The sequence below is a fragment of the Nothoprocta perdicaria genome, unplaced genomic scaffold, assembly GCF_003342845.1.
Source record: "Nothoprocta perdicaria isolate Ctin4 unplaced genomic scaffold, notPer1 scaffold_9, whole genome shotgun sequence".
Taxonomy (NCBI): Eukaryota; Metazoa; Chordata; class Aves; order Tinamiformes; family Tinamidae; genus Nothoprocta; species Nothoprocta perdicaria.
Genome location: NW_020456198.1, coordinates 4276898 through 4293039, shown reverse-complemented (window position 1 = coordinate 4293039; position 16142 = coordinate 4276898). Strand labels below are relative to the sequence as shown.

Here is a 16142-nt window from a genome sequence, read left to right as displayed (position 1 = left end):
CTTAGATAGCAATTAAACCAGTACTTTGTTTACTTCCATTCGTTCAGCTTGTGACTGTGGCAAGTACTTCAACTCCACGGTGTCTGGAACCGCAGCTAGCAGGTGCCTGGGCAAGCAAGTTAAACCCCCTCCTTTCTGGATCCTGCACGTGCATTTTTATTGCTTACATTAAACAGCAACGACACAAACAAACAGACCGACTATGCCACTAGAAGCACTGCTGCCAAACATCCCCTGTGCAAACAAATTGGGGGCTTGCTGTGCATTATCCAAGGCAGCCTAAATTTGAGAAAGTCATCCCTTGGTGGCAGGGCGCTGCTAGCCAAGAGTAATTCCTTACCTGTTGCCATGAACATGTGATGCACAAAAGGCAAAGCTGTAGTGGAGTAAGGTGGGGTCAATCATAGCTCCGTTTTCTGCACGCTCTAGCAAATCTCTGAGGTAGCAGAGATGTCTGTGACAGCCTCTCACTCCGTTACGTGCACAATACTCATCTAGCACAAAGACCTGGCCAGGACTAAACCAGCCCTGTTTAGAAATAAAGAGACTTGATTTTAAATATAGGTTATTAAATGCAATTGCTATCAGATCTGGAGGTGCAGTGGTCAACTGCTCTAATAAAATAGAAACTTAATGCTACATAAAAAAAAAAAAAAAAGAGGAAGAGAGAGAGAGAGAGAGAGAGAGAGAAAGAGAGAGAAAGGTCACTGTTAACTCAAACAACAGTCTGCACAACACCCCTCAGGCACAGCATATACTCTGTGCAATTGCTAACACAAACGTTTTATGCTACCTTAAAGGGAAATGTCAATTAATATGCAGAAAAGTTAGGCCATTTCATATCAGTGCCTAGCAATAAAAAAAGGACATCTTTAAGAGATGACAAAGGCTTCAGCATTTAAGCAGCATCAAACAGTAGTTTTACTTTTGTATCGGATTGTATATTTGGTCATGAGCAAGAAGATGGACCTGGGGGAGGACGTGGAGGATTATACTGAATATAAGGACTTCTCTTGCATCCAGGAATGTGCTGAAGACAGAGGAATGCAGCTCTGCAGCACCAGCATGGGACACTTCACATCGTCCCTATTTGTCTACCACTGGTGATGCACTCTGAGATCGCCCACCATGGGCAGGTCAGCATTCCCTGGCATCGAAGGAAACGTAAGCTCTGTTAACGAGCAGAGTTTCTTTAACCGTCCAGAAATTTCAAATTATTTCTGTCAGCCCGAAGGGCCTGGTGATACACGACTCGTCATAGGAAGTCAGTGCTCTTGAGGTGGACGCATCCACGGCGCAGCGCTCCGGTGAGTGTCCTGGGACAGCCGACGTGGAGGTGCCTCTGCCTTCAACGCAGGCACTAGCAAGGATGAGAGTATTCCTGCAGAATGCTTTTCAGAATGCTGCAAAACCATCAATATTTACATGGAAATTTGGGTGCTAAACAATTGCTAAGACGCAGCTCTGGAATGCATCAAGCTGCAAAATCTTTCATCGTTTAATTGAAAAGTTCCTGCAGCGGGCGGGAGAGTAGTTGAGGCAGAGCACTGCCCCTATAGGCAACTTCTTTGCCACCCCATCTGTTACCCCAAATGCTACATCTTAGAAACAACACTGCTGTGAAAGATTAAAATATATTTTCTACCACTCAGATGACACCAAATCTTTTCTAGATGCCAAAATAGCTGCTTTGAAAAGAGTTGAAGAAATATCAATTAAGAGCTCAAAGACATAGAGAAGGATTTGCTCATCCTTATTGGGCCAACTCCAAAACAGATTGAGAAAAGAATTAAAATAATGAGGGGAAAATGATAGATATAGGGAGTAGCTACAGTTCTGGGATCACTAGAAGTGCACATTTCAAAACGATGCCACAGAACAATGCAGATGGGACAGCACTCTGGAAGGTTATTTTTTTGGGAGGGGTATATTTGCCTTCATTGCTTTTTCTGATTTTTTTTTATGTGTTGGTTGGTTGTACTGTGCTTCATTCTGGATTTATCTTTGTCTCGTCTGCTTATTACAGCCTTGGAGAATCTTTTCACTTTGCTTGTTTTCATTACAAATCTTCGGAGAATAGGTATGCCCAAAATACGGAAACACCTTAACTGCTGCAAAATAGAAAGGGGTGTCAATTTGATTGCTGGGGTGTTAACGTAGTTTAGGTGCTTATATTCATTTAATGCATACAAAGAACTCAGTCCTTACGGAGTGCAATATTGGCCCTACAGTCCACGGGAAGGCTGGCATTAAGTACACTGGAGCCAGATATCAGGCCCACAGTCAAGTGTCAAGCAAGACAAGACGATGGTTTTGTTGATACGCAGCTCAGCACACTGAGTCCCTGGTCCCAGGTCTGCAGAAGTGCTGGTCCTCCCTTGGAAAGAAGGGAAGGGAAAGGGCTTGAACACCCAAGATCTCTTCCATGGCTCACTGAAAGGCAGCTCGAGCAGACTGAACCTGCTATCATGACACCTCATGACAGCGTGCCAAAGTAGACCATAGGTAGAGCGATTCAGAGCTCTTCTGCATGAAAGCGAAGAAGAGGAAGAATCCTTCCTCAGATTGAGGAAATATTAATTGGAGAGGGTGGTATCAGCAACAGGTTGGAAATGACAGCGGTATGAACTGAAGAACCTCCTCCCATCCTCTGCATCTACACATCAGAGCTGCACAGGGGCTGCTAATGCTGCTCCCCACAACCCCAGAGCAGATTCAAGATTTGTGAAGGCCAAGCAGATCCCAGCTCTTGATCAAAATCTGCCTGGCACAATCAACTGGCAACAAGCGAGTCTGGCAGATGCAACCCAGAGCAGCACCCTGAGCACCTCACCTCAACACAGGTAGGTACAGCTCAGTTTGGTCTCCCAGCTGTACGCAACTGTGTGTTGAAACATAGAGGTGACATCACAGGGAGGCTGCAGCACACAGCAGCTCCACTAACCATTCTTAAGAAGCCAAATTGCATTGAAAAGCAGCCACAGGTACCAAGCACCAGTGGAGAGTGCAATGGGAGTTTTCAAGCCAGGTAAAGCTAGGCTTGGTTGGCAGGTCTGAAGCATTGGCAATTTATTTAAAGTCAAATGCAGTTTCTGCAAAAAACATAATTCTTGAGGAGAAAAAAACCACTTTTCCTAGCTGAATCTTCTCACTTACCCCTGACAACACAAACCACTTCACATTGGTGGCCTATTTCACCAGTCTTTTGTTCTGACTCCTTCACATGATCTCTACTAGGCTGGGCACTCTGAACACGACTTTTCCTCATTGAATGCCATGAGGTACCGTGTGAATCCCACGAATGCTGGCAATAGGCTGGAAGTTTCAGGAAGAGTCCAAGGGCAATCTCAGAGAGACCGCAGACATCCAAGCCGAAAGGTAGGAAGACCCAGCGTGGGGTCAATACGCAGCTAGGAGAGCCGCATACTTCTCCCCTCTCTGAAAGTCCAGGGGAAGCTGTGAACGTGCTATCAGTTTGTGGAAGATGGGTGAGAACCCTCAGCAAGCAACGCAGACAATGCTCTTCCCCTTTCTCCAGCACGGTGCTCTCTGCCAGCAAACATCACTTCTGCCATAGCTGAGATTAGTCACACAGCCTGTTTGTTTTCATAGAGATGCCTGGCTCCGCCAGCGAGTGGGCTTGCATTAACATTGTTTAACCTGGTTCCACGGAAGGGAGACAAAGCTGAGTTAATCTCTTGGTAGGAGGGTAAGCCTCTGAATCTGGGTAGGCCTTCCCTGGCAATTCTGCACCCACATTTGGAGATGTGTGGACAAAAGCGGCACGACAAGGCAGAGCTCCAAAGGACCTTGCATGTGAATATCCTATAGGAATCGCCCAGCAGCACGCAGGATGGACAGGGAAGGTTTACCACAGACTTACGGTCCCTGACAGGCAAGTCAGTGCAACGGTATGGCAAACTTCCCCCAGACGCACCAGGAGCAACGGGGCTCTTTGCTGTTGAATGCAAGTTTTGAGGTCAGTCTGTTTTTCACTTCATATTCAGGAAAAACATACTAAAATAGAGGAAAGAAGCATGTGAAATCCAAGCGTGGGTGAACACAGCCCATTACTGCCTTCTTTATAATGCTCCATAGTGGGAAATTTGATAGAAGATGGTTAACTGGTGATAGTCCCTCTCTGAAGAGACACAAGTCTTAGTGTAGAAGGGAACTCCATCATCACTCCAGTAGCTCCAGCAAGACAGCCTGAACATCTTGATAGTAAACAGCAGTATGGCTGGTGGGTTTCTTGAAGAAAAACATTACTAAATATTTTCTGTGCTGGCCTCACACCTCTCCTTCAGCCATTAATTTTGTTCTGAGGTCACAGCTCTCTCTCCAGGCCACACACCTCACAGAGACAAACCAGCTGCAAGCCAACCTGTCAGACGTGCAGGGGTGGGAATGGTCTTCTTGGCGTCAGTCATGCACGGGGAGCAGAAGCTGCAGGCCAAATTCACTGCCTGCTGGAGCAAAGACTTTGGATGGAACCAGTGAGGAAACTGCCATAGGTGAGACAAGAGTCCCACGCAGCCTGCTCATATCACTCGTACACATGTGGGTAAGGTGCATGCTGCAGTCTTCATCCATCCCATCCTTACCTCAGGAAACATGCACGGCTGTTCTGGTCTCCTAGCCCTGCCTCCTGTGAGGATGAAGATAACTTGCTGTTGCTAATGGCACTTATTGGACCTTAATCTTTTTTGAGGCTTGAATTAGGTGCAAGAAGTGCAGCAGATGAGAGGAGCACCATGATGGAGGGAAGTTGGAAGAAAAGATTAAAGACCAAAAGTCACGTTGCAACTGCTCTGTTGTGTTCCCATGTTGCTGCTTTTAAGAAAAAGCTGCTCAATAGCCCCAGCTCCAGGGACTGTCCAGCTCACAAGGTGTGAAGACAACCTTCTGGGGTGTTCCTTATGCAGAATAAGGCAACGATGACAACCTCGTGTGAATGTTTCTGTGCACCGCAAGGAAATCGGGAGGGCCAGGGTCCATCCCATGCCTTTCGAGCACAACCTGCACCTCAGGAGAAGCTTTATCTTGTTGCTTTTTTAGAAACTCAGAGTGCAGTTATGCTCCTCACCTAAGCCATGAGAAATTAATTGCTCACTTCATACTGTTAGAGCTTATTTGTCCTTTATATCCTCAGAGCCCCTAAGACCACAAAGCAAGGTTTTGAAGAACCAGCTCCTGAAGAATCCCAGTGACATGGCCATGCAGCAGTGAGTTGAGAGCTGCAACCTGTGCTTATGAGAATAATCAAGATGGGCATGCAATTATGTGAGCAAGAAGACTGCAGGTCTATCTCTGCAGAATATCTGCCTGGTCCCTCCTGTTACCTGCTCGGGATCCCTGCTCATAAACAGAAACAAGGCTGGGCCACAGCTACTCCTTGAGTGACTCCATTGACATGGGAAGCGGTACCAAAATGACATTTTTTTCCCTGTTCTTTCATACATAAAATTCTGGAGGGCAGTGCAGGTCGTTGCAAAACACGGTTTCTGCTCTCTAGTGTACATCCCAAAACAGAAGTTTGTCTTTACAGGAAGAAACATTATAAGCACAGTAAACAGAAATGATAAGGGCAGTATTACTGGTGAAGAACAGCAGCCAGTTCACCTTAGGCAGCCTCTCAAAAGAAAATACCTCTGGGCCAAATTCAAAAATGCTGTAAACAGAAGTCAAATCTTCCAGCACCAAGGGGATTAGCCCCCACTTGCACTACCTTTGACTTTGCTGCTTGATGTTTATATCACTAGAGACCAAAGAATATACTTGCCAGACAAGAATAGGAATCATTAAGTCTGTGGTCCAAAGTGAGGCGCTGAACCATCTCAAAGAGTGAAGCGTGGTCAAAGTTACAGGGATTGGAAGAGATAAATTCATCCATGCCATGCTTTTGAGCTCTATCTGCATCTGTTCATTTATACATATAGAGAAAGACACCATTTAGAGAGATGTAACACATTTTAGTTGACATATACAACAAAAAAATATACTGTATGAAGCATGAAAGCTAAACATCGCCCCTTTCCTGCGTTAACTTTTCCCTTCCCAAGCTACAAATTATATTCTTCACCTCCCATTGTCAACTTGCATCAGTTATGGGCTACCTTATTGCATTTAGGCAAAAGATTTTAGAATTAACATCTTGTCAACTGCTCATTATAGTGCATTTTTTTTTCTGTACTTAAAAACAGAACACAAACCCAGTAGCTTATTCTGTATCTTACAATACACTACGAGTTAACAGAATTTTGGCTCACAGAAGTAAATTAGCTCCTATTTAGTTAGTTACAGTTAATTATAATAGATTCTGCCATTCTAATAAAGTTACAGCTGTAGCATTTTCTCTAAATTTACTAGGTTTTCTAGGTATCAAACCAGTCACATTTTCTTTACCCAAATGCCAATGTTTGTCTCCCCACAGCATTTTTTTTTTATGGCAACTTTAAGTGCTACCTCAAAGAAATAAAAAGATGCTCTTTTAAGCATTGCTAACAAGTTAAATTGATATGTAATTTGTTATCACTCAGAAAGTAACCTGATAGTGTGCTGGAGCTGCCAGTCATCCTGACAGAGGGACACAATTTTCTCTGCTTGGATTATGAGCTGCCATTTTTTTTTTTTTTTTTTTGTGAATTAATAAGCCTCAACGTATTCACACTTCTCTGCTTCGGATGACGTTTACAGGCACTAAGTCCTAGGGACTAATTAATTAATCTCAACATGGTTAACTAAAAATACACCAAATTCCCTGGTTGAAATGAAGCCGCCAATCTAGCCTGGGTGCGGCCAGCCGGGACCCTGCTGGGAGCCGGCTTTGTTCTACCAGCGACCAGGGAATTAAAAGACACCTTTCACTGGGTTTTGTCTGCGCTCAGCTTCCTACGATATGGGCTCTTGCCAAATCCTCCGCAGATAGAATGGGTTTTAAATCCTTCCCCTGTTTATAACCTCCAAGGGGAGCTGGGTGGCCTTGAAACAATGTGGCTGAAAGGACACAAAAAATGCAGTTTTCCGCACTAGCGGTATATGGCAACTCTATTTGTTTTAAAACAAAATTGCTCTTTAGCAGGAGAAACAAAAATCTTCAATCAAAAAAAAAGAAAATGAAAAAAAAAAGATGCTTTAAATGATAGAAGATTATTCTTTTATATATGTTTTACTGAACTATTTAACATGAACCTGTGAAGGGCTGGCATGTCCTCCTAAATACCTCACTCATGCCTTTGCTCTCAGATATTCCTAATTATTGAAAGCAACCTCTACATTTACTCTATAGTCTGTCATTAACTATTTACAAATCACACAAATAACATCACCCACCGGAAAGAAAACAGACAAATTAAAACACGCAACATTTCAATTAGCTGCTAGCAATACTTATTAATTCAGCAGTCGCTGGCAATTTTCCTCATTAAAACGCTGCTGAAAGACAGAAACAAATGAAAAAAAGGACAATTTTTTGGGGGGGTTCTCCGCAGCTTTGCAGGGGCTGCTCCCGGCTCGCTCTGGTGTGTGGAGCCCTGCGCACCCAGTGGTGCTGCTGCCCCTTGTCTGCCTGTGAGGGTGATGCTGCTCGGGGATGGAGGAGCCGTTCGGGATGGAGGAGCCGCTCGGGATGGAGGAGCTGCTCGGGGACGGAGGAGCCGCTCGGCGGCCTGGCCCGGGGCCCGTCCCCGCCGCGTGTCACCTCGGCGGCTCGCGCAGCCCGCGGGGCGGCAGCCCGCGCTCCGGCGGCGGCTCCTCGCCGACGTTCCTGCCCCGCCGTGCCCGTCCCTCCGGGCCAGGATCGATGGGAGCGAGCGTGCTAGCAAAGGTTGCCTTGGTGCCGCTTCGCACTGCACTGCTAGCGCCCACCAAGCGCTCCCGCAGATATTACCAGGCTATTTTTAATAGACGGTTGCTCTGCCTGGTTCCTCGGCGTAGACTGCAAGCTGACAAATTGGCTGGAGGCCTTAATTTGCCAGCTTCACTCAGAGATTTTATTACTTTTCAATTAGGAGCCCTGAGATGCTGTCAATCCTCTTGCTCAGTGAACGAGGCTCTGGGAAGTGAGTAAATCAGCGGGAAGTTCACAGAGTCCCCTAGCCCTTTCGTTGGTGACCTTTTTTTGAGCAGATGTGCTGGGAAGCCTGTTAGAAACGCACATTACTGACTCCAAACGAGCAAATTTGCCCCCTTGCCACTTCTCATTCCTTTACCGCTTCTCATTCCCTTACCAAGGTGGACACAGAGCAGATCCTCAGCGAGGCAGTGGAGGCTTCGCTGCCTTGCATGGAGCTGAGGATCTGTCTTGGGCTTTTAGGGTCTCTCCTTGCAAGGCGGCTGCACAGGCTGTTCTCAGTCAAGCGCTGAGGACTGACCCGGAGCTTCCCTTGGCCCCTGTGTTTCCAAGAGGTATGAAACACACAGGAGCTCTGCCCAGCCGGGGAGCTGAAACGCAGCTTTCTGACACGAGATGAGCAGCTCCAGTTGTCGACGCTGCAGCTCGTGCCCGTTCAAAGCACCTTGCAAAGCTCGGGCTGCGCTCAACGCGCTCAGCCAAGGCGTAAGCGAGGTGTGATCTGCACCAGAGATGTCTCTGGGGATGATGACATGCACATGGATTTTGCTTAGAGGGAACATTCGCCCTGGCCTAAGCACTGGGAATGCTTGGGAATAACTAGGAGCGCGTTAAGGGAGTCAGACCTGCGCTACACTCACCTTCCCTTGACACCCGGTACGTGGCAAACACACTCTGCCACCTGCACTTTGTTCCTGCACTTGGTCTTTTCTAAAGGAGTCATTTAAAGACATTAAATTTAGAAATCAAAATTCTTTCGAAAGCAGTAATCTTCCTAGAAAACACAAAAAGACGAGGATAGATCTAAATATATTGTCTCTCCACTCCAGACAGCTGATCTGTGATTTAAAATAATGCTTGCATCTGCATACGAAACGACAGTTTTAGATATAATCCATCCTCCTCCAAAATGGCTTGCACGGTTTGAATGAGATTTTAACGGAACTGCAAAACAAAAACGGCTAATATTCCCACCCAAACTCTACGACTAACTTGCAAATGCTTTAACTCTGCTGTTGCAGTCAGATGTGGTTGCTTTTTTGATCCTGCGATCTTACTCTAGCTTAAAAAGAAAGGAAAACCCAAAGTTAGTTAGTTATCTAATGCTCCAGTAATTTCCAATCGCTTTGCAAGCTGCTGTGCCAAGCTAGCAGGAGCGTCTTTGTTTGGGGCCCAGGCAAAACGATGCTGCAGGCCCAGGGAAGTCACCTTGGGTGTGTGGAGAAGCTGCACTCAGAGGCAGCTGAGAGGGGTTCGCTGGTGGTCTCCAAAGGAAGCCTGCAAGCAAAAGCAACCTGGGCAGCGCAGGTTCCCTGAGCCTTTATACTGGAAAAATGAACCTGACCTTTTAAACTATATATATATTTTTTTAATTTTACAGTGCTGTCTTTTCCTGAATATTGCTTCCATTTGTTTTTTTCTCCTTTTTCTCCAGTTTGCACTCTAGACTGACTGCCTTAGTGAGCCCTCTGTCAAACACCCATTTTGTGCAAGTGTTTGAAATTTGAGTCTCACAAATCTGTCAGCGTCAGGAATGCAAAGATTTAAACAACAACAACAATAATAATAATGAAAAACAAAGAATTGTCCCACCATTCTGTCCTAGGAGGGCTTCCTTGCTGTTTATGCCAGTCATTTAACAGGGAAGAGACCAAACAGTCAAACAGTCCATTCCTGGATTTTTAAAAATGTATTTCACTGCCCTCTGCATTTCTTTTGCTATGGCAAAAAAATTGGCAGATTTTGCTCTGCGAATGGTAAAGTTAATAATGGGGGACAAGCTCCATAAAAGAATTCTTGTTATAAAAGGCTAGAGGTAGCCATTTTATCATAAGAATTTTTTACTCCGGATTAATTTCTTTTCATTAATGAGTGACTTTGTTTTAGTACCAAAGGCGACTGAACACTCAGTAAATCTTACAACACATTCGCTTGTTAAAAACAAAACAAAACAAAAATAAAAAAAACAAAAACTGTAAATTAAAAGGTGACTTTGTATCTTACTCATCTGGAAAATGTGTGCTTGTCATATCTGCTTGACATTACAAGAATGAAGATGTGGTTTGGACAGTAACAAACAATGACACTAGTCAACCTCATCAGGAGACATGAAATAAAGGAATGACAATGATTGATGGCAGCTATTCATTTACGGGTATTTCTAGAAAAGTCTGTGCCGGCGTGGCCGGGCAAGTTTCGCGGCGGGCTGGCTCTGCGTGCGGAGCGAGGGGAGCCCGTCCCCGCGCGCTCGGAGCGCCGCCGAGCTCTCCTTGTGCTCCCGCGGATTAAACGGCGGGAAAATCCCACGCTGGGGCTGGCTGGGCCACGCTGTTGTTTGGGAATGAGCTGCTGGATGCGGCTTCCCGCGCGCCACCGGTGCCAGCTCTGCGCCCCGCATCCCACCTCTGCCCTGCCAAGAGCCTCCGCCTGCTCTCCAGCACCTCGTCCTGCTATTCTGCGTTAGGAGACAGCTTCACTTTTAACCTGCATTTTATTCCTTTTGTTTTATTGCTTTTCCCCTGCTGCAAGCATAAATCCTGCTTCATCTAAAGCTTTAGGAAACAATTAAGAATTTTCCTGTAAATCACCAGACACACTATGCACTGAATTGAGATCTAAGTTATCTGATGTTCGGCTGTTAAATAAATAAGGATTTGTTGTGTGCACTTACATGTTTCCTCGTGTGACAAATTAAAAACACATTTTAGAAAGCAGCTATTTATAATACAAAACATATTTTCACAGCATTTTTTAGAACTATTTAAAAATATTTTGAATTGGATGACTGCGGAAACCTGTGAATTTATATTTCATAAGTTAGAGTCCCATGCTTCTTAAAGCACGTAGAAGTGATTTACAGCCTGTTTTTAATTTCATGCAAGTTATGTCAGAACTGAATTAACATTTTAATTCTGCATTCCTGCAATGAAGCATCTGCAAGTTGACAATACAGAAGACACAGCAGCGTTCTCATGATACCTCTATCTATCTAAAAATAATAAAGCGATTAAAGCACAAAACTATGAAAATAATCTAATAGGAAAGCAAAGCATTGTAATGCAAATATATGTAATGTTGCCAAACTCAAATTCATTCATTCATTCACTCTTTCTTTCTTTCTTTCAGCGAGGCAAAAATCTGTATTTCCATCAAATTAACTTTTTTTTTTTTTTTTTTTTTGGTGGTAAAGTCTGATAAAAATCTTCTTTGGATATCCAAACATTTAGAAAGCAAAAAAGGAAAGAAAAAAGAAAGTGTCTGCTGAGAAGGAATTCTGCCTGCTACCCAGGGGTATATTTATACACACGCGCACATACTCACACACAGAAAACGGAAGAAAAAAAGGAACAAAAGGAAAAAGAAGAAAAAGGAGTCTTCTTTGATGGCCAGGAGGGATGACACCGCCTGTTCCTTCTCATAATTGCATTCAGATACTCCGGATACATATTTGCCAGCTCTCGTGACCCACTGATGCTATTCTCTCCTAAGGAAAACAGGGGCTCGCCAGGTATTTGAGGAGCGAGCTTTTAACAGCAACACAGGATTTGGATATTTAAGAGTGAGCAAAAACTTAGGGAAAAAAATCTCTCTTAATGCATAAGCTCATTCTTTTGCCTTTTCAAAGGAGGAACTCTAATAGGAAAAGGTGACAATTAAGGGGCAAAAATAACCATTCCCGTGGGCTTATTCTTTACAAAGCAGTGCTTTGGCTGCTGTCTGAGCCCAAAGCGACTTATTTTGGTGCTTTGAGGTAATTTGGGGAAGAGCAGAAGCCCCTTGGTGAGTAATGGGTTTAGCTGGGAGTGGGGTCTGCCTTCCTGCGTGGTGCAAATACGGCGCAGAGCAGAGAGCTGCTGCCACGACCCACTCCTGGGTTTAGGTGCAAGGGAGCTCTCAGGCCCTGGTGACTTGGGACTGCTCCTGTGGGGCACAAGGGGACGGGGGCTTGGGGCTCCCTTGGGGTCCCTCACTGCCTGCCCTACCTTGCTAGGCTTGGAGGTGTCCCCGGGTAGCCCCGCTGGAGCGCTACACCCAGCTAAGCTTCGCTTAACGGAGAGAAACCGTACTGCCGGAGTGCAAAACGATCTGTTTTTCAGGCAGGAAGCAGTCAACGGGATGTAAATTCCATGAAACGAAAGGAGGTATTACTTACAGTTTTATTGTGATGTTAATTAATATTTACATCTCGGAATGGAAAATTGGAAATGTTAATGATTGGCTTTACTAAGAGGATCGGTTGATGCCAATGTGAAAGCCAGGGAGAGAAGGCAATTATGCAAACATCACATGCATCCTAATTTCAGTATGGAAACTTACATTTCAAGCCTAAATTCAGGAAAATAACATGGAAAATTTATACTACAAAATCTAAACATGAGAAAGATTTAAGAGAGAGAGAGAGAAAAAAAAAAAAGCACATTGCATACGTCAGATAATCTAGTCTGATTATCTGAGCTGTGCTAGCTACAGGGAAGCACTTACCCTTGAGTCCAGCTAGAAGTTAGCAGGGTAAGAAGGAACAAACCAGAATAACATAAAGACTAGCAACAAGGCTCAGGAAAGCAGACAGGAGCCCTAACCTAGCAGCTAAATATTTGGGTTCAAGCAAAGAATGAAAAAGAAACTTAAAAAGAACAAAACCAACCAAAAGGAAATGACACTTACAGCTGAAAATTTCTTATGAAGCTCAATAAACCTAGCTGCTTATTATGGGGAACAAATCATTACAAATTCTCAAAGCAACCAACTCTTTGTATATGGCGTGACCAACAGTCGTTAAATATAAACAGACATTAAAAAAATGAAATATAACCGCAAGCGATATGTAAAACAATTACCGACCAATCTTTCATGTTAAAAAGAAAAGCTAAAGAAAAATATGAATGTGGAGCATGTTTAGAAATTTTGTTTAATGTATCACTAACACAAAACGAACAAAGATTGGTACTGTCAGACAAGTGACCACTTTTATGAAGCTTAAATATTGCCAAAATGTGTAATATGTATTGGCAGCGTTATTAACTATAATGCTGTGCATGATTTCAACAGTAAACAAGAACAGTTTTGGTTTTTTTTTTTTTTTTTTTAATAATGCAAATATTGGAGAAAAGCATAGCTTTGCGTTAATGGATTTTTTTTTTTTAAATTGTAGCAAAATAAAAAAAAGCAAAACTTGTCATACTAACAGGTATTGTTCACCCACATAAAAGGGATTGTAGACTCATACAAAAATTAATGAATAGCAGGATCTATTTTTTCAGTACTTAAACCGCAAATAAAACATACACCACCCTTGCTTAGAGCTGTCTGTTTACTTCCAAGTCAAACGCTAATATTGAACTAGAGGTGAAAATTTCAATATTGCATTAAGTTTCTATTTGCTAAGTCAAATTGGGTGGGAACCAAATGAATTCACTAGTACTCCCAAGTCTTCCCAACACCAAAATACATTTTTCTCAAGTTTCTGCTTAACCGACAGCTCCAAAAACAGGAGTGGAGGGCTGGATTTTTTCTGCATGTGCATGCATGCGCATGTGCCATCTCTGACTGCTACAACATGAAAACTATCACAACAATTACTAGTCAAATTGCTGAGCTTTTACTTTTTTTTTGCAAATCCGTCATTTACCATAGGTTCTAATAAGCACCAAAAATATGCCAAGTATAAAGATAAACGTACAGGAATAAAATGTCTCAAAAAGTCCTTACCTTTTTGAAGGAAAAAAAGAAAGAAAAAAACCACAAACCAAGAAAACAAAACAGTAACACACCAAGACCCTTTTCTCAAAATGCAATACTTGATATGTCTGAATTTAAAGACTTAATGACTTGAGATATGTATTTTTATAATTATGGCTCCTGTTAAGCCATCATATGTGGCGTGCATGACTCACTTCTCTTCATTATTTAACTGCAGCGCCCAATGACTTTTGCAATGAATATTGCCACATGTAAACATTAAAACACGGCAAGCAAACAGGCCCTGCTGCTGAGATGAATGGGTGCTAGAGCGTGCTTCCCTCCTCCTCCTCCCTCTTGGAGGAAGGTCCTGTGCCTGAGGAGCTTTCAAGGGGCTCCAGATCCAAGGGAAGAGAAGGAAAGAAGACTCTCAATTTGCCAAGCACGGAAAATCCTCCAGGCCTGATGTATGAGGGATGGGAGAAGGTTGGAGGGGAAGGTGGTTCCCCAGCTTGAAGTTTTTATGCTGTGCAAATCTGTAGGGACAAAGTGGGATGAGCAATAGTGCATCCTCCTGCACCAAGGACACAGCACACAGTCCTCTCAGAGATGCAGCCAGCTGAGGGGCCCTTCAGCATCGCTTATTAGGGGAAGGAGCCACAACCTGCATCTCTCCCCTTGTGACACGGGAGGCTTTTAGTACTTAAAAATGGATGAAGGACTCATGTTTGCTATTTCCAAGAAGTTTTTGATTAAGCATTCTGGATTGAGATAAACACAATCCCTGCAAGGGCATTCAGATCAGCACGAAGCCACCAGGTCTGAAGGCTGATCACACAGATCAAGCCTCCCACTTTCAGGAGGCCAATTCCTACCTCCCATTTTGGCTTTCTGAGCAGTGAGGTCTCCCCTGCTTTACACCCTTCACCCCCCGAAGTCAATGACCTGAATAGGACAGACAGGATGAGGAATGAAAACACTGACTTCGTGCTTGCCAAGCCACATCATGCTACTACCTCATTCACATCACAAACACTGCAAGGTCAAAGGGAGCCCAAACTATGCAAATATGTGCAGGATCAACCAAAAGAAAGAAAAAAAAAAAGAAAGTAGTGGTTTACTGCTCTAACATCGCTTGCACAGATGTTCTTCTTGCATTGTGATTTTGGATATCAACATGAAAATGCACAAACCATTATAAGAGAAGCTCAAATAGTACTTAAGAGCAAGCAGATGTTGCAAGGGGTACATTTTCCATGTTCCTTGTAACAAAATATTCCAAATGATAATGGTTTTACTGAGATTTTTAAATGTGTAGAATTTGATCTAATTAGAACTTTTGCTCGTCTTTCTTATGCTCTATTCCACTACTTACACCTGATTAAAATTCACATGAAATGTTGTATGTTACATAGCGAAGGGATCCCAGACATGCTATCGAGCGGCTATTAAACAATGCTATGAAACAAAAATGAGCACTTTGTTCTCCCTTGCTGTATTTATGCTGACTCTCTAGAATCACTTAAATGATGAGTGAGGAAGGATTTGTCTAATTTATAATCAAATTACTTTTGTAAGACAAAGGAAATTGCTCTAAATTTCAAATTAAGCAAACTGGGTATAACTGCACAGGACATGCGGCATAGCTCCGACTCAAAAGATGATTGCTTTAAATTCACATCTAACTGGCCTGCAAAGCAACCTGTTAAAAATACCATATGTTTTCCTACAGTTGAATATTCAACAGGAGACCTCTTTTTGTGTGTGTATTTCATACTTGTGAGATTTGCACCTGTAGTTCTGAGCACGCGATACATTTGACAGACAGCTAATGGCACTAATGAATTGCTCTGATTCGGGTCTGCAGTTTATTGTGTGGGGGTAAAATGGGCATCTGCAGAAAGGCGGCTGGGTCTCAGGCTTTGAGATTCAGGCTTTTCTCCATCAAGTATTGCACTTTAAAATACTCATTGACAATTCTCCCCAAGGAATTTTGTTTCTTGGGTTTGGTCGTGTTAAACACACAAGTTAACTGATTCTGGACCCACGGATGTAAAAAGCAGCTTAATGACAATGAAATAAATTTGTCTTGAAACATGTGTGCGAACACTGATTCACATCAGTGCAGAAAATCTTTCCATCAAAGACTTCTGCTCTCTAAGAGAACTTATTTACTTACAAAATTGAGAGATTGGGGCGTCTAGCTGGGGCACATTTCCTCCTTTAGCATTTAGCTTTTGCACTTGGGTAGGCGGCACAGGCTTGTGGGACTGCCCGGTGGCTCGGTACATGGCTTGGACCCACAGGATACGGTCCTGTTCGTCGTCACTCGCAAAAATCACCGTGTCTCCTTCCTTCACCGCGTTGAAGAAGGCTCTGCCGCCCTCCAAAC

The 16142-nt window shown here is 43.6% G+C and overlaps 1 protein-coding gene across 7 annotated transcripts in view; it reads right to left on the bottom strand.

Moving 5' to 3' along the window:
- CADPS (calcium dependent secretion activator) overlaps window positions 1-16142 on the bottom strand; it is a 188610-nt gene that overhangs the window by 72766 nt on the left and 99702 nt on the right. For 5 of the 7 annotated variants that reach the window (XM_026052666.1, XM_026052669.1, XM_026052667.1 and 2 more), the window contains exons 11-13: window positions 15930-16142; window positions 5783-5919; window positions 341-528 (exon numbers count right to left, since the gene is read on the bottom strand). In XM_026052666.1, coding sequence (XP_025908451.1) covers window positions 341-528; window positions 5783-5919; window positions 15930-16142 — 538 coding nt within the window. Of the gene's footprint in view, window positions 1-340; window positions 529-5782; window positions 5920-12553; window positions 12566-15929 lie in introns of all 7 variants that reach the window. The other 2 variants (XM_026052668.1, XM_026052665.1) reach the window with 1 other exon arrangement.